The 20345-nt window shown below is 40.9% G+C and overlaps 4 protein-coding genes across 4 annotated transcripts in view; all 4 read right to left on the reverse strand.

The window, feature by feature from the left end:
- Window positions 1-20345, reverse strand: part of LOC146975367 (protein NLRC3-like) — a 76995-nt gene that overhangs the window by 54940 nt on the left and 1710 nt on the right. The window contains exon 2 of the mRNA XM_085796615.1: window positions 199-336. Coding sequence (XP_085652741.1) covers window positions 199-287 — 89 coding nt within the window. The 5' untranslated portion in view covers window positions 288-336. The remainder of the gene's footprint in view (window positions 1-198; window positions 337-20345) is intronic.
- Window positions 11883-20345, reverse strand: part of LOC146975372 (protein NLRC3-like) — a 31588-nt gene continuing 23125 nt past the window's right edge. The window contains exons 8-9 of the mRNA XM_085796616.1: window positions 12675-12721; window positions 11883-12522 (exon numbers count right to left, since the gene is read on the reverse strand). Coding sequence (XP_085652742.1) covers window positions 11975-12522; window positions 12675-12721 — 595 coding nt within the window. The 3' untranslated portion in view covers window positions 11883-11974. The remainder of the gene's footprint in view (window positions 12523-12674; window positions 12722-20345) is intronic.
- LOC146975373 (neoverrucotoxin subunit alpha-like) overlaps window positions 11884-20345 on the reverse strand; it is an 81696-nt gene continuing 73234 nt past the window's right edge. Inside the window, exon 5 of the mRNA XM_085796617.1 lies at window positions 11884-11973. The gene's annotated coding sequence lies outside the window, so the exon portion shown is untranslated. The remainder of the gene's footprint in view (window positions 11974-20345) is intronic.
- LOC146975374 (uncharacterized) lies at window positions 16222-19691 on the reverse strand. Its single transcript, XM_085794608.1, has 8 exons — window positions 19642-19691; window positions 19424-19537; window positions 19160-19238; window positions 18768-18999; window positions 17429-18614; window positions 16811-17014; window positions 16524-16697; window positions 16222-16432 (listed from the first exon to the last, which is right to left on the reverse strand). The coding sequence occupies exons 1-8, from the start codon at window positions 19689-19691 to the stop codon at window positions 16222-16224; spliced, it is 2250 nt and encodes a 749-aa protein (XP_085650734.1).

Raw genomic sequence — 20345 nt, forward strand, 5'->3', positions numbered from 1 at the left:
TGATGGAGAAAAACTGATAAGAAATATCTTCAATCTTTTAATAAACACAACAACTGACTTTTAGAGAGAAAAGTATTTCTGACTGTTTTCAATTCTGACCTTTGACCTCTGGCCTTGAACACAACATACACAGCAAAAAGTGTGAATAATGATGGAGCAGTGATCTGAGTCATGAACAGTTAGAAATCCTCATCTGACCTTTGACCTGTGGTCTGGCTCTGACGTCCCCCACACAGAGTGGTTTTAGAGGGAGGGGCTCCCTCCTCTCTGTCCTCACACTGATCCATGCTGCTGAGCTCACATCCACATCAGCTCACACACACTTTGTAGCTTCACCTGCAGAGGAAACACACATCATTCATCTGCACAGCAGCTCACATGTCCATCATGTCTCCAGCTGCTCCTCCACTGATTGGCTCTTCTCCTCTGCTTCATATCAGTGTCAGTTGAATGCAGTCACACAGCAGTGAGGAAGAGGAAGCTGCCATCAGCTGCTGTACTTCTACTATCAGTCCACTAGATGGCGTCATGAAGCTGCAGCCCAGCAACATGATCCATGGACCACTGTTTCCATCCACTGACACACACAAGGACTGAGATCCACTGAGTTGATGTGACACAGTCTCTGTGTGGACAGTGTCCCTGTAGAAAACCACTGGATCAAACAAGCTACAGCTGATTATTACACACACAACAACTGGGCCAAGACTTATTTCACCTCACAGCTCCACTATCACAACATTCACTCATTTCACTCACACTGGAAATTCAAAGAGAGAAAAACACTCTCCAGCTGCCACTGACACTTATTGTCTCTGTCCATCCATTCATCGTCTGCTCCATCAAATGTCACAAAATACAGACAAATGATGCGTTCAAGTTCCTCTCAGTCTGAGGCCACGTCTTCAAATGTCTCGTTTTATCACAGCAACAATCAAAGAGACAAAAATATTCAGTTTACAGTCAAATCAAACAGAGAAAACAAGGAAATCTTCAGTTTTTGAGGCTGAAAATGGAAAATTTCTGCTTGAAAAATGTTGATTGAACAACTGATGCAGCTCTAAAAGATTCTCCACAACAATATTGATGATTTGTCTCCAATAATCAATAACCCAGAGTGTTTGCTGTGTGTAATCACAGACATGAATGGTGAGGACACAGAGACAGTGTCCAGCTGCTCCTCTTCTCATTCATTCTAATGAGTGTTACAACCCGGCTCAGAGATTGCAACAAAAGGATAGGGAGGGACGCAAACGGCGGAGCAAAAATGATAATTTATTTAACAAAATATTCAAAGTAAACAATACAAACAGGTGGGATGTGTAAGTCAGTGATATCAGTAGTGTGAATGTGGATGCATGTGAGAGCGTAGGCTAATGTGTGCGAATGTTGTAATGTGAAATAAAACAACAAAAAGAAGGAGCTGGCTGGGCTGCTGGGTCGAAGCAAGGGAAGAGAAAGAGATCATCAGAGGCAGGGCTTAAGTAGTTGCAGAACACCGGGCCCAGGTGCTCCACATCAGGTGGCAATCAGTCCATGGCAACCTCTGAGAAACACAGGTCTTAGACACACCCACCAGACACTGTCACACAGACACAGGGGTCGTCACATGAGTCAGTGAGCTGATGTAACCTACAGAGTCACAGGACAAACATGCTGTGGTTTCATCTTTAATCATGTGTTTCTGAGCTCATCAGGTGTTTTTAATCTACAACCTGCAGCTGCAAAGTGACCAGTAGCTTCACCTGTCAGGTACATGAGCTGCAGTACAAGCAGGAAGTAGTACAACAAGGAAATACTCAAGGAGAGTACAAGTACATCACAACTGTACTGCACTAAATGTACTCAGTTACTGTGAAGAACCTGATGCTGAACATTGATCAACACTGGAAAATCAATCATCAATAAAGAAAACTATCAGTATTGATCAGTGATAGGCAGTAACAGCTTCTGCTCTTATTCCAGCGCTTCTACCAACAACATCCACACAACATGGAGGACACGGTTCTGTCGGTCCAGACTTTACAGTTACAGCTCTGACTCAGCTACAGTAACATTATAATAACACAACAACAACACAACCACAAGTTGAAGGGCAGATAACTCAGGTAACGACAGGTGTTAACGAGGAAAACATTCAGACTGTTCACCTTACCTTCACACGGGGAAACAAACTGCGACACAACCGCTGAGTCAAATGTCAACATTAACACTTTGAACTGTGACTCACTCTGTTATCTTATCTGTACTAATTGCTTCTTTGCACTTTGCTCCAAGAAATAAAATCCAAAGTGAACAAGGAACATTTATCACACACACAATATTAATTTTTTTAAGTATATTTTTTTGGCTTTTGTGCCTTTATTTGATAGATCAGTATCAGTAGACCTTCACAAGAAGACGAGTCCATGTGTGAATCAGTGAGCACAGAAATCATCAGTGTTGGCCACAGCAGAGCGATAAACAAGCAAGCAAGCAATAATAAACAATAATAAACAATAATAAGTATTAATGAGTAGCAATAAAGGCACCAACTGCTCCACCACCACCAAGGCCAAAGTCCGTCTATGGATCTGCTGATCAGATCCCTGAATGAAGTGAATGTGGTGACGTAGGGACGAGGGCGGGGACTGCTAACTCCATCTGCTGACAGGAAGTTAGACAAAACCACCGGATCGCTTACTTCTGCTTTAACTGACGCAGAAACTATTAGTCCTTGGGCCAGATAGTTAGAGCAATTTAGCAGGATACTCTGACCATCTGTGAAAAAATTTATTACCAATAGCTTTCTTTACCATTGTGTTCCTGTAGGTGTCTAGTAACAGCTCTCAATTTATTTATTTCCAAATCCATTGGGAAAATTCTGGAGAGTCAATCAAAGTTAAGGTGCCCAGAGGGCTTGGGTGAAAAAAAAGAAAAAAAATGAAAATTCTAATTTAAGCTTGTGAGATGTCTAACTAGGGGTTTTAAGGGGTGCTGAGTTCATTTCAACCATTAGTTTTGAGTAGAAATGTTTCCCTGACCATATATTATTGGTATATTTGAGTTATAGTGTATGGCAAAGGGTATAGTAAAAGTCATTGTTGAACAGATTCTAGCCTATTCTAAATCTAAAGATTCCATTCTAAAAATAAATAAATAAATAAAATGAAAATAAAAAAGAAGAAAGAAATACAAAATACTTAAGAAGAGTACACTAGTTAGAAAAAAACAAAAACACAAATAGTGGGAACATACCGCATACTAGACTGGGTTATGAGGATCTTTAGTTTATTTCAGAGCAACGCGTTACGCTTGTGGCTTCTTCAGGCTCATGCTGAGACCAGGAAGTCAGGGGATTTTTAAAGGAAATGGTACTCAATCAATTTACATAAGTAATTGAACAAGGTGAAAACATATTTAACAATCAAACATCAATGGCTGGGGAGTACCATAGAAATGGATAAAACACATATATTTAAGTGCATTCAGCAGCTTTACAGCAAATTTGAGTACAGGTGTACCTTCAGTGATTCACTTACAGAAAGGCAGTATCTATACACAACAATACAATACAAACAGGTCATATACAAATAGGCAATCTCATCCATCATAACATCAAAAATATATACATACCGAGGATGAACACAGGTGTTAATAGTGAGGATGATATCACACAAGTAGAGCAACAATAGGCAGATCATCTTTCCGTCATTTTCAGTCAGACCAGACCAGTCATACTTCAGAAGAGTGATGACACCAACTGTGCACATGCATGATACCCAGTACATGAGTGTGGTTTCTATGGTCATGATGCCCTCTGGAAGGATTGAGAGGGAGCATTGCATCATGGCAAATATTTTTGGAGAACAAACACGATTTTAAAGGGATAGTTCAACATTTTGGCAAATTGGCCCATTGCCATAATCGCTATAGTCATAGCAGTAGGTTCATTACCTTTAATTGTAGGTGTAAGCTATTTTCAGTACGGCGGAGCGCAGCAGCTGGCTGCTCAGAGCTACGCTATGGAGGCTAAGGGAATTTCTTGGTTTCCCTCATTAAACTCATCAAATTCAACATCCCAAAACTCCACAGCGCTTTTGTAGACAAGTTGTGACCTGCACAACCACCACGCTATGAGATAATGACGGAACGATACGAAACGGAGCCGTTTTCGAGGTAAATACAGGGTAAATACGGAGACTGCTTGCTGAAAAACTGTCCCTGAACGCAACGCGCATCAGCGGTTTTGTATGAATTTACCTCGAAAACGGCTCCGTTTCGTATCGTTCCGTCATTATCTCATAGTGTGGTGGTTGTGCAGGTCACAACTTGTCTACAAAAGCGCTGTGGAGTTTTGGGATGTTGAATTTGATGAGTTTAATGAGGGAAACCAAGAAATTCCGTTAGCCTCCATAGCGTAGCTCTGAGCAGCCAGCTGCTGCGCTCCGCCGCACTGAAAATAGCTTACACCTACAATTAAAGGCAATGAACCTACTGCTATGACTATAGCGATTATGGCAATGGGCCAATTTGCCAAAATGTTGAACTATCCCTTTAAGGTATGATAGTTACCTTTTGACATAATAATAGTTTTTCCTTCTGCTAGCACACGCTTTTATCTAGTAAATTAAGAAATGCATTAATATTCTCTTGTTTATTGCTTAAAAAGAACAACCATTCACCTAGCTAATGTTAGATAACTATCTAGTTAGCAAGCATGAGAGTCATTAGCAAATGTTGATAATGTCCATAGGAGCTAGCTTATGTTGTATGTAGTGATGAGCTACAGCTAATTTATGTAGTAATTCAGTTTCAATGGGTACACAACTGTCTTGATCGAGTCCATGGTCCATCATATTGGGGAAAAAATATATAACCAGTGTGATCAATTGAGTTGTGGCAACCTTCTCTACTATAGTAACCTTAGTCTAGTTGTATGGACCACCACAGTCTGTTTTGACAAAAACCATGACACTTGTCTATTTTAGCAGGTACAACATGTGCATGATTAAATTATCTGACTTTGAGTAATTTAATCATGCACATATGTGTCTACCTATTATCCAGACATGGCTCAGGAGTTGTATCATGCACCTGATAATTTCTACCAAGACCGACTAAAAAACAGTTTGTTGGACACAGCACCGAGACAAAGAGTCCTCATGCAGTCTTCTGATTAATGCTGCATCGTCCACACCCTCAGAATAAGCTAAAATCTGAGGATGGCCTTTTGAGGTGACTTTTGAGAGCTTTTGAATCTCAGTCCCAGGACCATCACAAATGAAGCACCTCAAGCCATAAACTCCATGTTGTACCTGCTAAAATAGACAAGTGTCATGGTTTTTGTCAAAACAGACTGTGGTGGTCCATACAACTAGACTAAGGTTACTATAGTAGAGAAGGTTGCCACAACTCAATTGATCACACTGGTTATATATTTTTTCCCCAATATGATGGACCATGGGCTCGATCAAGACAGTTGTGTACCTATTGAAACTGAATTACTACATAAATTAGCTGTAGCTCATCACTACATTACAACATAAGCTAGCTCCTATGGACATTATCAACATTTGCTAATGACTCTCATGCTTGCTAACTAGATAGTTATCTAACATTAGCTAGGTGAATGGTTGTTCTTTTTAAGCAATAAACAAGAGAATATTAATGCATTTCTTAATTTACTAGATAAAAGCGTGTGCTAGCAGAAGGAAAAACTATTATTATGTCAAAAGGTAACTATCATACCTTAAAATCGTGTTTGTTCTCCAAAAATATTTGCCATGATGCAATGCTCCCTCTCAATCCTTCCAGAGGGCATCATGACCATAGAAACCACACTCATGTACTGGGTATCATGCATGTGCACAGTTGGTGTCATCACTCTTCTGAAGTATGACTGGTCTGGTCTGACTGAAAATGACGGAAAGATGATCTGCCTATTGTTGCTCTACTTGTGTGATATTATCTTCACTATTAACACCTGTGTTCATCCTCGGTATGTATATATGACCTGTTTGTATTGTATTGTTGTGTATAGATACTGCCTTTCTGTAAGTGAATCACTGAAGGTACACCTGTACTCAAATTTGCTGTAAAGCTGCTGAATGCACTTAAATATATGTGTTTTATCCATTTCTATGGTACTCCCCAGCCATTGATGTTTGATTGTTAAATATGTTTTCACCTTGTTCAATTACTTATGTAAATTGATTGAGTACCATTTCCTTTAAAAATCCCCTGACTTCCTGGTCTCAGCATGAGCCTGAAGAAGCCACAAGCGTAACGCGTTGCTCTGAAATAAACTAAAGATCCTCATAACCCAGTCTAGTGTGCGGTATGTTCCCACTATTTGTGTTTTTGTTTTTTTCTAACTAGTGTACTCTTCTTAAGTATTTTGTATTTCTTTCTTCTTTTTTATTTTCATTTTATTTATTTATTTATTTTTAGAATGGAATCTTTAGATTTAGAATAGGCTAGAATCTGTTCAACAATGACTTTTACTATACCCTTTGCCATACACTATAACTCAAATATACCAATAATATATGGTCAGGGAAACATTTCTACTCAAAACTAATGGTTGAAATGAACTCAGCACCCCTTAAAACCCCTAGTTAGACATCTCACAAACTTAAATTAGAATTTTCATTTTTTTTCTTTTTTTTCACCCAAGCCCTCTGGGCACCTTAACTTTGATTGACTCTCCAGAATTTTCCCAATGGATTTGGAAATAAATAAATTGAGAGCTGTTACTAGACACCTACAGGAACACAATGGTAAAGAAAGCTATTGGTAATAAATTTTTTCACAGATGGTCAGAGTATCCTGCTAAATTGCTCTAACTAAGACCAGAGTGAGCAAAACCTTACCTATGCTAAATTGTTTTTGGGGTCAATATAAGTAAATTAATATGATAGCCTTTTCATAGGAGCAGCTTTTTATATTTTTGTTTTCTATCTATCTATCTATCTATCTATCTATCTATCTATCTATCTATCTATCTATCTATCTATCTATCTATCTATCTATCTATCTATCTATCTATCTATCTATCTATCTATCTATCTATCTATCTATCTCTATCCAATTTGCCTCTACACCAATTTTGACAAAAAATTGTTTAAGTATCTTTAATTAGAAAATACATTGCAAACTCCATCACGTGAAAATTATTAATGACCCGTGTTGTAATCTTTGCTCATTGAAAGTTCCGGGCACATTTATTCACATGTTCTGGGACTGTCCACCTGTCGCACATTTCTGGGGCAATGTTGCATCCAAACTGTCTGATCTGATAGATGAACTAGTGCCTGTGACTACATGTGTGCTGATTCTTAATGATCTGTCGATCCTCAATATTCCCAAACTCAAAAAGCGAGTCATCTTTGCTGGATTGACGGCTGCCAAGAAAATGATTGCAACTCGGTGGAAGCCACCTCATGCTTTAACTACTCGATCTTGGATTCTCTCCTTTTTGGACGTCATATACATGGAGCTTTCAACAGCTCGGATTAATGGTGCTAATGAAAGGACCTTTAACATTTGGTGCAGCGCTGCTGACTCTTTGAAAAACATGCTGTAAGTTGATTTTGCCACTGGCTCTCCCACCCTAGTGCCTTTGTATGTCAAGTCCCTTTTGTCTTGTCAATGTGTCTGTGTGTGTGTGTGTATGTGTATATTTTTATTTTTATTTATTATTATTATTATTATTTTTTTTTTTTAGGTTATGTTTGTAATTTTATTTATTTATTATTTACGTCTTTATTTTTCATTGTTATTTTATTTACGCATTTTCATGATTACTATTTTATTTTATTTTATCATTATTATTATTGTTGTTGTTATTAATACTTTCACCATGTTCCTTCCCATGACACGTTCTTTTGTCCTGGGCTAATTGTCTTTCATTGAGAATTTTGTTGGACTTTATGAAAATGAAAATAAAAATTTGATCACAAAAAAAAAAGAAAATACATTGCAATGATTTAGAACTGACAATCGGCTAATTGAAGCTTATTTACACCTACATTAGATATAATTACTTGAGACACTACTTAAGGGTTTATTACAAGTCTCTGTGGCTGGCCAATAGTTCAAACACACCCAGAGGAGAGGATATGATGAAAGAAAGACGATTTCCAGGGAAGGCACTTTTTTCGTTTTTGAACAGCAACAGTCTATTACTTTAGAGGTGATAAATACTATAAAGCTGCCAGTCAGCAAGGTCTGTCATATCAAAAGTTACAGTAATCTAGGGGTGTATAGGAATTAAAAAAAACACACACAACTAGAAATTTTTTTCATATTTATGTATTTATGTATTTTTCCTTTTTTTTTTCTTTTTTTTTCAAAAACTGTATTGAAAAGTTACAATCATAGTCAGAACATTGACCATGGATAGTACAAAACAAAGTCTGGCATCTCAAACCAAGAAAATAAATAAATAAATACAGTATGAGAGACATAAAAGTGAATGGAGTGCGTAAGTCAGTACAGAAGTAATATAGACACATAACAATAAAAATAAATGAAATTAAATAAAAAGAAAGAGGGGGGGGACAAAAAGATTCTTCACAACATAATGATGATTTGTGTCCAGTAATCAATAACCCAGAGTGTTTGTGGGTGTGAAAATACACATAATAGTAATCATCTTTAATCATGTGTTTATGAGCTCATCAGGTATTTTTAATCTACAGTATTCAGTGTAGCCAAACAAAACATTTTTCCAGCATAAATTAAACTGGGGATAAATATGATCAGTGATAAAGCGTGCCAGTCTGCTCCAGAGTTGTCTGGTGTGTGGGCCAGACCAAAATAAATGAACCAAGGTTTCGTTGACAGAGACACAGTGGGTACAGTTCACATCAATGTCCTTCTTAAGCCTTTGTCTATAATGATTAGTTGGGTAAAATCTATGAAGCATTTTACATGAAATCTCTTTGACCTTGTTGGTTAAAAAAAACTTATTAGGTAGTAGCCACTAGACTTTTTCCCAATTAATATTTCCAACAAATGTAGAGCAGTAGGATAAAGCAGAGGGTGAACTGACAATATCTTGTTGAAATAGTTGACGAATAAATCTTTTATTTTCCCTTTTTTTTTTCCTTCAAAAAACTTTATTGAAAGTGACCAGCAGCACATACAAATGCAAATACTATACAATACGTTGTTGCTGGTGTAAACATCAACACAACACCGAGAGAGAACAAAACATTAACAAAGAGATGAGAGGTGAAGGGAAAAAAAGGAAAAAAAGGAGAGAGAGAGAGAGAGAGAGAGAAAGATAAGAATAATATTAGCAGCAACAAAAGTAAATAAATAGTAATAAAATAAAGAGGTGCGAGAATAAGTTATCAGATTACATAAATACCTTAAAAATACAGCATACACTCAGAGTTTTGATCGCTTTTTTGTTCTGTGAGGGGGAAATAGTTGAAATATACTGTTCCATGTCTTTCATAAACACAGTGAAGTTTGGTTTTTTGCTTGTGAATTTACATTTGTGAATGTGAAATTTAGCTATAAACAGTAAAATCTAATTAATAAGAAAAAAAGCTTCCTCATTTTTATACAACTGTGTTCATAACAACCAAATAAAACATGTTTATAGTATAAGACAAGGTCTGGGAAAATACAGGCAACTATAAATCTATTAATCTCATTCCACAGATCATGAGTAAATTCACATTATTTTCCTTTCTTTTCCCATGTTTTTTTCCCCTGATTTTCCCACTGTGATCTGAAATAGGCTACATTCAATTTAATTAATCAGTAGGCCAATGCGCTATCCTTTGATTACTTCTAAACACAACATTTTTCATGAACATTATCAAAAAAGACAAGGTTTAGATAATTTTCTTTTGTTGTAAAATATTGAAAACAATGCATTATAACAATAAAACCATGTAAACAACCATTGTTATTGTTCAACCTATTAGTTTTACCTGGAAAAGCACTGTCCCACATTAGGAAAAACCACCTGTCCCGCTTTAGGAAAGCATGTTTCCTAAAGTGGGATAGTAGAAATGTTGATCAAAATTCTAAATATTGAGAATGGTTACACCATATTAAGATATACAGTGTAGCTTGCATTTTATTTTGAAATTCATTCTTATCTATGATTAATACACATTCGCACTTTTATTCACACATTGCATATTCACTTTTTGTTTTATTCACATACATTACAGTATAAAAAGATCCACTATACGATCATAGTAAAAGTATTTTATTTTATTTTATTTGTATCATACGCTATTGAGAGTGAGGAGTCACGTGCCGATTTGGTCTAATCTGGGCGGGGTTTGAGCTTTTTACAGTCCGGTCGGCCATGATGGAAGGAGACGCTATCGGTTGCCAGGGGCAACGTCATCAGAACAGCACAGAGACGGACTAAATTCTAGCTCTTTTTTGCGCCAACAGATCAACAAATTACAAGAAAGAATAAGGAGAAAGTAAATCACTGGAGCAGTTTTTAACACAGCAGTGATTTCCGGCATTGTAAAACAGTAAATTACGGAGTAGACGATTTTGTTTTGCCCATAGACTAGTAAGGCTTTTGCCACTGGAATCCTTCCATCATGGCGGAGAAGGGGGGCGGGGCTCTGAGCTGTGACGACAACTCCTCACTCTCAATACCTTATCTGTGATATGGAGTAGCAATGAGGATTCAACCGAGAGAGATGTGCCCATGACAATGGAGAAAAATGTTACTCAACGCTGCTCTTTTTCTGTCATACAACCAGAGAGTCAACTGAGGATCAATATATTGGCTGTTACCAACACGTCTGCTTCAAGTGTTTATTGCTGCCCGAGAGGACATCAAACCAACAGGGTTACACATGTGAGTAAAGATATTCTAGTCTATCCAATATACACTGCCCGTCCAAATAAAAAAAAAGTCACCACTTTAGACTTTTAGATTTAACAAAGCTAAGCTAATTAGCATTTTGGCTATAATTGGGTGCATTTACATTTCATCTTTTTAAAATGTTCATTAATGTACACTGTCCCTCTCGAACAAATAAAAGAAAAAGAAAGAAAGAAAGAAAGAAAGAAAGAAAGAAAGAAAGAAAGAAAGAAAGAAAGAAAGAAAGAAAGGTCCCAGCCTTCCATTGGATAATTACTGCATGGATGATTATGTTTCCACTGGTAACAACTTATCTAACCCTGATGCAGTCTCATTTCTTAAACAACCATGTCTGAAGACACATCCTGTGGTCCTGGAAAAGATGTTTATCTGTTTCAGAAGGGTCAAATTATTTGCAACTGGAAGGACAATGGAGAACCATCATCTTCAAGGAAGAGATGGGGTCCAATGTGACCACAGAGTCCAGACCTGAACCCCACTGAGAATCTTTAACGGAAATGAATGTTGTGACATTGCAGAAGCTTATTGAAACGATAATTGTTCATTTGATCATACATACAGTCCCTTAAGCCTGTATTAAAGGCACAGTTTACAGTCTACAGTGATGAATCTGAATGGTGACTTCATTCACTTCCCTGTCACAGACTGTCATGGCCTCGCAGCAACAGCCCAGACCAGATCGTCAATGTCTGTAACAACAACACGTGTGATTTATGATCAGTCAAACCTGTTGACTGACTGTTTTTTTTTCTGCCAAAACTTCAGGAATGAGACAAGTTTATAAGATATGATTCATCACTGAAGCCTGCACAAAAATGTTTAAAATTCTTCTTTTAGCATCACCCGTCCAGCCTGACAGAGCTTCAGAGGGTTGGACAGGGACATCAGACTCTTACCAAAGTAAAAGTCATCATGGTTTTTATCCTGTAATAATCAACGCTTCCATCTTTAAAGGAAGAGGAGAGGAAGACGTTTACAAGAATCACTGAGAAGAAATCAACTGGTTTAATCCATGAATGTGAAAACGTGAGTGAGAGACAGAGACAGACATGTAGAGACTGAACTGTCTGTTCAACAGTGAGAAGGTTTCTGTGACAGGAGGAGACTCTGCTTCACTCAACACAGACTCACTGAGGAACCAGACCAGAGTCTAAACCCAGGATACAGAGGTTGAGTGAAGGTGGTGTTGTAGGTGTAGAAGTGGATCAGTGAGTCAGAGGAGACTCTGTAGAAGGACAGAGAGCCAGCAGGACAGTCCACATACACTGCTACTCTGTTAGAGACAGAGGAGGAGGAGGAGGAGGAGGAGGAGGAGGAGGAGGTGATACGTGTCTCTCTGTTATTGTGCCTGACCCAGTAACCACCACCAGAGCAGATCAGACTCCAGGACTGATCGTTCCTTCCAAACCAACAGTCATAACTGTCTCCTTTCCTGCTGATTCCTCTGTAACTCACTGATATATAAACCTCTCCTCTCCACTCGACCTCCCAGTAGCAGCGACCAGTCAGACCAGTTGAACACAGCAGCTGAGGATAGTAGTCAAATCTGTCTGGATGATCAGGATATGACTGATCTTCCTTCACACCTGTCGCCTTCCTGTTGTCGTCAGACAGTTTGATGTTTGTGTTCACTGTGTTTGTGTCGATTGTGAGTGGACAGGAATCTGATGGAGAGAACAAGACACAGCTGCAGTTATTGATCATGTGATCAGTTATTGACAGTTTGATGAAGACTCATGAGGTCAGTGATGTGACAGTGTGAAGATGGTTGAATGTGCTGCTTTGTTTCCATGAATCAAAGTAAAAACAGACATACACTTCCTCAGACCTGGTGTCAACCATGGGACTCCAGCAGGCTCCACCCTGAAAGGAGGAGGGGGGTCAGAGCAGCACCTTCTCTGTCAGCATGCACACATGGACATTACATGGCTCTCACACACACTGTTTTATCACTGTGTTCACATGGAGGCTGGTATGTATGGATGAACACTGAGCACAGAGAAGAAGGAGCTGGAGTCTTTATCTAGTGATGATACAGAGCAGGAGGAGACCAGGAGGAAACACTTCATCATGTCTTTTCTCCATGTGATGTCACTGCAGTGTGAGACACACACTTTCACTCTCTGACTCTCACTGATAAAGTCCACTGAGTGTGAGATTCCACCGACTCCAGCATCCAGCAGCCCTCTGCAACACGTACGCAGAGCTTCTATTTTTGCCGGACGCCAGAGCACGGTGCATCAGCATAGAGCAGGTCATGCAGGACAGGAAATTGTGTGCAAAATACAAAATAAAACACCCGGTTAATTTTCAAAATAAAATACAACGTGTTTACAGCGGAGCATATTTCCTGCACTACACCTTGAAAACGTTGTAATGGGCAGCGACCGGCCTGAAGTCAGAAGCTCGGAGGTTTTCATTTCAAATCATTTACACCGTGAACAAGGAGATAGTCATTGTAAAATCACAAAATATGCAGATGAAGGTTAGCACCGAGTTGTTTCTCTACTACTTCTCTGGATTAAATTAATTGTTTTAGGTTTTGTGGTTCACTTTATGGAGACTACAACTTGCTATATCGCGCGATTATGAATGAATTCACGCGATCTCGTGTTCCCGCTGTCTGGCGGAGCCGCAACAGTGCGGATCACAGACGGATCCGGTGGGTGTTGACGGACGGCGGAGTATGGAGCCGTTCTGGAGCGGAGCCGTTCCATATCCAGTGGAATCCGTGTCAAGCTGCACAAACACACGTCACAGCAAATAAGATGAAGACAACAGGTGGAGCTGACCAGCCCAGATATCCCACAATGCACCAAGTAGAAGAAGAAGATTATAGCTGCTATGAAGCAATGGGTCTGGTCCGGGTGATTTTTGGCAGATTTTGGCAATTCTGTCACTGTGCAACAAACAGGGGAATAGGAAGACAGGATAGTTGATACCTTAATGTTCATTTTACATAAGTCTGAAAAGCATAATAGGTCCCCTTTAAGACGTTTTACAGTTTTTGAGTGATGGACTTCATAATTTTTTTTAAATGTACATAAGTTTCTTCAATGTTAAGGTTACAGTTTGATGAAAGTTGTGAAGCTGTAGCACACGGTTGATTTGGTATGATGCATTTTCATAGTTTTAAAATGTAGACGCTTGCTGTAGCACCACCAACCGGACTATTGTCTTGAGTTTACAGCAGGTAATCTGGCATGGGACTGGACCTTTGTGCAGAGTTTGGTGAGTTTTCACCCATGGGAAGTATGATTTCCTCAGAAGAAGAAGACAATAGTGTCCTGGCTTCTTTTTTTAAATTTAGAGGTGTGCTGTGACGCCACCATCAGGACTATTATCTTGTGTTTCCAGTTGAGGCCATCTGATATTTTGATATGACATCAGCATTACTATTGCTGGGTCTCGAACCCACGTCCTTTGGCCAACAAGAACCAGCTCCTAACTCACTGAGCTAATTGGTTGGAAGTGAAACCTGGTGTGTAGCTTTATTTATCGACTCAGGGAGTCACAGTCCAGGCAGCTGTTGTCAAGGCAGATTTAAAAAATGGTCAAAATGTCAGAAATTCTGTTATCTAAACAAAAATCTGATAATACATAAATTGCATCTAGACACCATGGAAATGTTGGTGATTTGTTTTTAATGATAAGTGTTTTGCTTCACAAGAGAAAATCTGATGTTTAAAGGTCCCATATTATGTTGTTTTTCAAAGAAGAAGACTACAGCTGTGAACAGTGGATGGTTTCAGTGTTGGAAGGAGGAAGGAAACACACTCAACACGTTGGTTAGAGCTCAGTGAAACACACAGTGAGTTTAGTGAGAAACACTGAGTGTGAACACAACTTGTGTTTGTTTGAAGAAAACTCTACAGGAAGCCGAAGAATGAGGCTGTGAGCAGGTTTCCACAGGAGCCACAGCAGCAGTGAGTGGATGAAGGAGCTCTAATAGAAACCATCTGATCACAGTGACAGGACGGATCAGGATCTCAAATGACTCTGTTCTTCTCTGCTCTTCACACAGATCAGCTGCAACACACTGACTCACTGTGATCAGTCACATCATAGGCGGCGCTATCAATAGGCTAGGGGAAGCTTAGCTTCCCCTAATAATGTTTTTTTTTTCGTTGTTGTTTTTAAATTATATTTTAGAAAGAGGTGGGAAATACATTAAAACATCCCGTAGCTTCCCCATTCCTTCTGCCCTAGCGCCGCCTATGAGTCACATCATGTGGAATAAAGCAGCCGTCCTCAGGACCAGTCCTGAGCTCCATCAAACCTGTCCACACATTTTTACTGGACTTGAAGTCAGAGTCCAGAGGAAGCAGAGAAACTGTAGAGCAGAGAGAACCAGACTCAGCTCAGAGCACATGGACTCAGACAGGAAGTGAAGCTCCAGCCGCTGGAGACTTTCATTAAGGAGCCACTTTGTGGCTTCATCTGATCTGGAGTCAGACGTGTTTGAGCAGCACACACAGTCTGAAAACAGCTGTTTGATCACACACACATTCAGCCACAAACACTGATTATTACACTGTTCACTACACCCACTTTGTTCTGATTGACAGCTCCAGGCCTCTGGACAGTGAGGACATCTGGATGTCACACTGTGATTTACTGTCGCCTCAACACAACAACACATCTCATCAGGACAAGATCAGGATCTCAGAGAGACTGAGCTGATTATTGATCATCAATATCTGACCAGACAGAGACCTGATGGTGCCGCCTGGTTTCAGTCTCTTATTTCCTCCTTGGTTGGAGACGCTGGGAGACGAATGTCTCTGAGCAGTGGACATGCTTTGATTCTTGTTGCTGTGTTGTTATTAGTGTGTCCACACTCAACAGGTGTCTACAGTCTCTGGGACTGTTCAGGTCAAAGACTATGTTGGTTCAGGAGCAGTTCAACCAGCTGCAGCTGAAATGTTTCCTGATACACTCTGAAATAAAGTCTGATCCAAACATCTGGAGAGACTCAGAGCACAGCTGCCAACAGCTGCTTTCATCACTGACATCTCTTCTCCTGAATATGACACAGTGAGTCATGATGAGACACTGAAGTCATCATGAGGAGAAACTCCTGATCCCAGTAGTTCATCACTGTGACTGATGAAAGCTGCACAGCTCATGTTTGAAACACTCTGAGATTGTGGCTTCAGTATAAACTGTGTTGGGACGAGTCAGACTGAGACAGAGGACGTCAGTGGAGTGGGCGGAGCTTCACTGTGGCCTACACCACCTCTGGATATGGTCTGAGTGATGGGATCTGATGTCATCAATGGATCACCTGAGACAGATGTTAATACCAGGTGTGACCAGGTGTGAACGGGGCCATAGAAAATGTTCCAGCTCCTGCTCCTCTATCAGACAGTGTGTGTGGCTGCAGCAGCCTCTCCATAGCTGAGAGAGTCCAGTCTCCAGTCTGGATTCTCCAGTCCAGCAGACAGCAGCTTCACTCCTGAGGCTCCTGGATGGTTGTAGCTCAGGTCCAGCTCTCTCAGATGGGAGGGGTTGGAGCTCAGAGCTGAGGCCAGAGAAGCACATCCTTCCTCTGTGACCAGACATCCTGACAGACTGAACACACACAACAACACACAGGAACCCTCTGTCAACACCTGCTGCTGTGTTCAAGTGTCATCAGATAAACAGCTGGATGGATCCTCACCTGAGAGTCTCCAGTCTACAGTGTGGACTCTCCAGTCCACCAGACAGCAGCTTCACTCCTGAGTCCTGCAGGTTGTTGGTATTCAGGTCCAGGTGTCTCAGACTAGAGGACTGGGAGCTGAGGACTGAGGACAGAGCTTCACAGCTTCTCTCTGAGAGGTTACAGCCGCTCAGTCTGAAGAGATGATCATGAGGAATTAAAGAAGAAAGGAATTTATTATCTGACCTGTTGAAAAGACTTAAGTGTTTTATATAATGATGAATTAATCCAACTATCTCTACACTTACAGAGCTTTGTTGGAGGCTTTGACCACTGGCAGCAGCCTCAGAAGAGCCTCCTCTGAAGCAGAGTATTTCTTCAGGTCAAACTCATCCAGATCTTCTTCTGATGACAGTAAGATGAAGACCAGAGCCGACCATTGAGCAGGAGACAGTTCATCTGTGGAGAGACTTCCTGATCTCAGGTACAGTTGGATCGTCGCCACTAGAGAACTATCATTCAGTTCATTCAGACAGTGGAACAGGTTGATGCTTTTCTCTGCAGAGGGAGTCTCTTCAATCTTCTTCTTGATGTACTGGACTGTTTCCTGATTGGACAATGAGTCACTTTCTGTCGGTGTCATCAGATCTTGTAGGAGATTCTGATTGGTCTCCAGTGAAAGACCCAGGAGGAAGCGGAGGAACAAGTCCAGGTGTCCATTTGGACTCTGTAAGGCCTCATCCACAGCTCTCTGGTAGAGGTTTTTCTCTGCAGATTTGACTCCTGTTGTTTCAGTCTTCTTGGAGGTTGTTTGTTGTTGTGACATCAGGTTGAGTCCAGAGTTGATGAAGGTCAGATGGACATGAAGAGCAGCCAGAAATTCCTGAACACTCAGATGGACAAAGCAGAACACCTTGTCCTGGTACAGGCCTCTCTCCTCTTTAAAGATCTGTGTGAACACTCCTGAGTACATTGAGGCTGCTCTGATATCGATGCCACACTCTCTCAGGTCTGATTCATAGAAGATCAGGTTTCCTTTCTGCAGCTGCTCAAAAGCCAGTTTTCCCAGAGACTCAATCATCTTCCTGCTCTCTGGGCTCCAGTGTGAATCTGTCTCAGCTCCTCCATCATACTTGATCTTCTTCAGTTTTAGATGAACCACCAGGAAGTGGATGTACATCTCAGTCAGGGTCTTGGGCAGCTCGCCTCCCTCTCTGGTCTTCAACAGCTCCTCCAGAACTGTAGCAGTGATCCAGCAGAAGACTGGGATGTGGCACATGATGTGGAGGCTCCGTGATGTCTTGATGTGGGAGATGATCTTTCTGGCCTGCTTCTTATCTCTGAACCTCTTCCTGAAGTACTCCTCCTTCTGCGGGTCAGTGAACCCTCTGACCTCTGTTACCATGTCAACACACTGAGGAGGGATCTGATTGGCTGCTGCAGGTCGTGTGGTTATCCAGAGGCGAGCAGAGGGAAGCAGGTCCCCCCTGATGAGGTTGGTCAGCAGCACGTTGACTGAGGTGGACTCTGTCACATCAGTCAGGATCTCAGTGTTGTGGAAGTCCAGAGGAAGTCGACACTCGTCCAGACCGTCAAAGATGAAGACGACCTGGAACTGATCAAACCTGCAGATTCCTGCTTCTTTGGTTTCAGAGAAGAAGTGATGAACAAGTTCCACCAAGCTGAACTTTTTCTCTTTCAGCACATTCAGCTCTCTGAAGGTGAAAGGAAATGTGAAGTGTATGCTCTGGTTGGTTTTGTCTTCAGCCCAGTCCAGAGTGAACTTCTGTGTTAAGACTGTTTTCCCAATGCCAGCCACTCCCTTTGTCATCACTGTTCTGATTGGTCGGTCTCTTCCAGGTGGGGCTTTAAAGATGTCTTCTTGTCTGATGGTTGTTTCTGGTCTGTCTGGTTTCCTGGACGCTGTTTCAATCTGTCTGACCTCATGTTCATCATTGACCCCTCCAGCCCCTCCCTCTGTGATGTAGAGCTCTGTGTAGATCTGGTTCAGAAGGGTTGGGTTTCCTGCTTTAGAGATCTCCTCAAACACACACTGGAACTTCTTCTTCAGGACAGATTTGAGTTTACGTCCACAAACTGCTGCAGCATGTCCTGAATGAAAACACAAGAAATAAAATCAATAATAAAATATAACGTTTTAATTCCTCTAACTAAAGACTAAATGAACATGTTTCCCTCCATGTGTTGATGTCAGTGAATGTCTCATTTGTCCATCATGTTGAATCTTTAGAGAAATCCTCTTACTGCTCTGCAGACACTCAGCCAGCTCCTCCTGCTTCATCCTCCTCAGGAAGTTCACTGTGATCTTCACTAATGCCTCTCTGATGCTCCTTCTCCTCTGCTCTTCATCCTCACCGTCCAACACCTCCTCATCCTCCCTTTGACTCCCTGAGCATTCTGGGTAATCTGGACTCAGAGCCTTGTGGATCTTCTTCAGCTCGTTCTTGACAAAAGTGACCATGTTCTCCTCCAGCAGCTGGAACAGAAACTCTATGAGTGACAGCATCAAACTAAAACCATGGAGCCAAACATCAGATCCATGTTGGACAGACTGACAATCCACTGGTGTCAAAGTGCAGCATGGAGATGATGGTGAACACAACAGATGTAACAGCAGCTGTTGGACATGTAGTCACCATAAATATGGAGTCCAGGTGTGTTTGATGCTGCTGGGCAGACTGACCACTGGGAACCTCTGAGCTCTCCTGCTCCACTCTGTGGAGGAATCAGTGTCAAGTCAACATCAGTACAGAGAGATAAGACAAGATGGACTTTATATGTCCCCTGAGGACGTTCACAACAGACAGAGACACTTTGGTTTCAGACCTGGTCCAACAACACGTCGTACAAACTGGTTCTGTTCTACAATAACCTGAGTCTGACTGTCAGTTACAGCTTACATCTGATCAGCTGATCCACGTCCTCCTTTAAACTCAATGTTCAAGTCCTTTGAGTCGTTGCTCTTTAAAGACAGACAGCTGGGTTCAGGAGAGTCTGGTCTCTGCTGCTGGATCCTGAAACAACAACACAACTAATGTTTAACAGTTTTAGGTTTTCAAAAGAATTCTCTGCAAAGTTATTTTAAGGGTTACAAATGTGAATGTCTTCCTTTTCCTACATTTTGTAACAATGGGCCTCATTCACCAATATCTCTTTAAGTTCATTCATCTTCTATACAGCTCATCCTCACTAGGGTCAAGGGTGAGCTGGAGCCTTTCCTTGTGTGTGAAGCTAAGGAATGTGCATGAATGTGCGTGAATGTGGTGACGTAGGGACGAGGGCGGAGACTGCTAACTCTATCGGCTGACAAGAAGTTAGCCAAAACAACCGGATGGCTTACTTCTGCTTTAACCTGCATGACTTTGGTCTGTGGGAGGAAGCTGGAGAGAACCCACACATGCACGGGGAGAACATGCAAACTCTACGTCAGAGTTTAATGAGAATCATTGAAATGTGACTCCACATGAATAACGTTCAACAGAAACTCAAAAGCTTTGAAATTTAATTTTGTCTCTTACATCTGAGCAGCTGATCCACGTCCTCCTTTAAAGTCAATGGGAATGTCCTTTGAGTCGTTGCTCTTTAAAGACAGACAGCTGGGTTCAGGAGGATCTGGTCTCTGCTGCTGGATCCTGAAACAACAACACAACTGATAAATGTGCATGTTGGAGAAAAACTGATGAAAAATATCTTCAATCTTTTAATAAACACAACAACTGACTTTTAGAGAGAAAAGTCTTTCTGACTGTTTTCAATTCTGACCTTTGACCTCTGGCCTTGAACACAACATACACAGCAAAAAGTGTGAATAATGATGGAGCA

This window comes from Trachurus japonicus, chromosome 13 (assembly GCF_045865225.1).
Source record: "Trachurus japonicus isolate A0001 chromosome 13, Traja_1.0".
Taxonomy (NCBI): domain Eukaryota; kingdom Metazoa; phylum Chordata; class Actinopteri; order Carangiformes; family Carangidae; genus Trachurus; species Trachurus japonicus.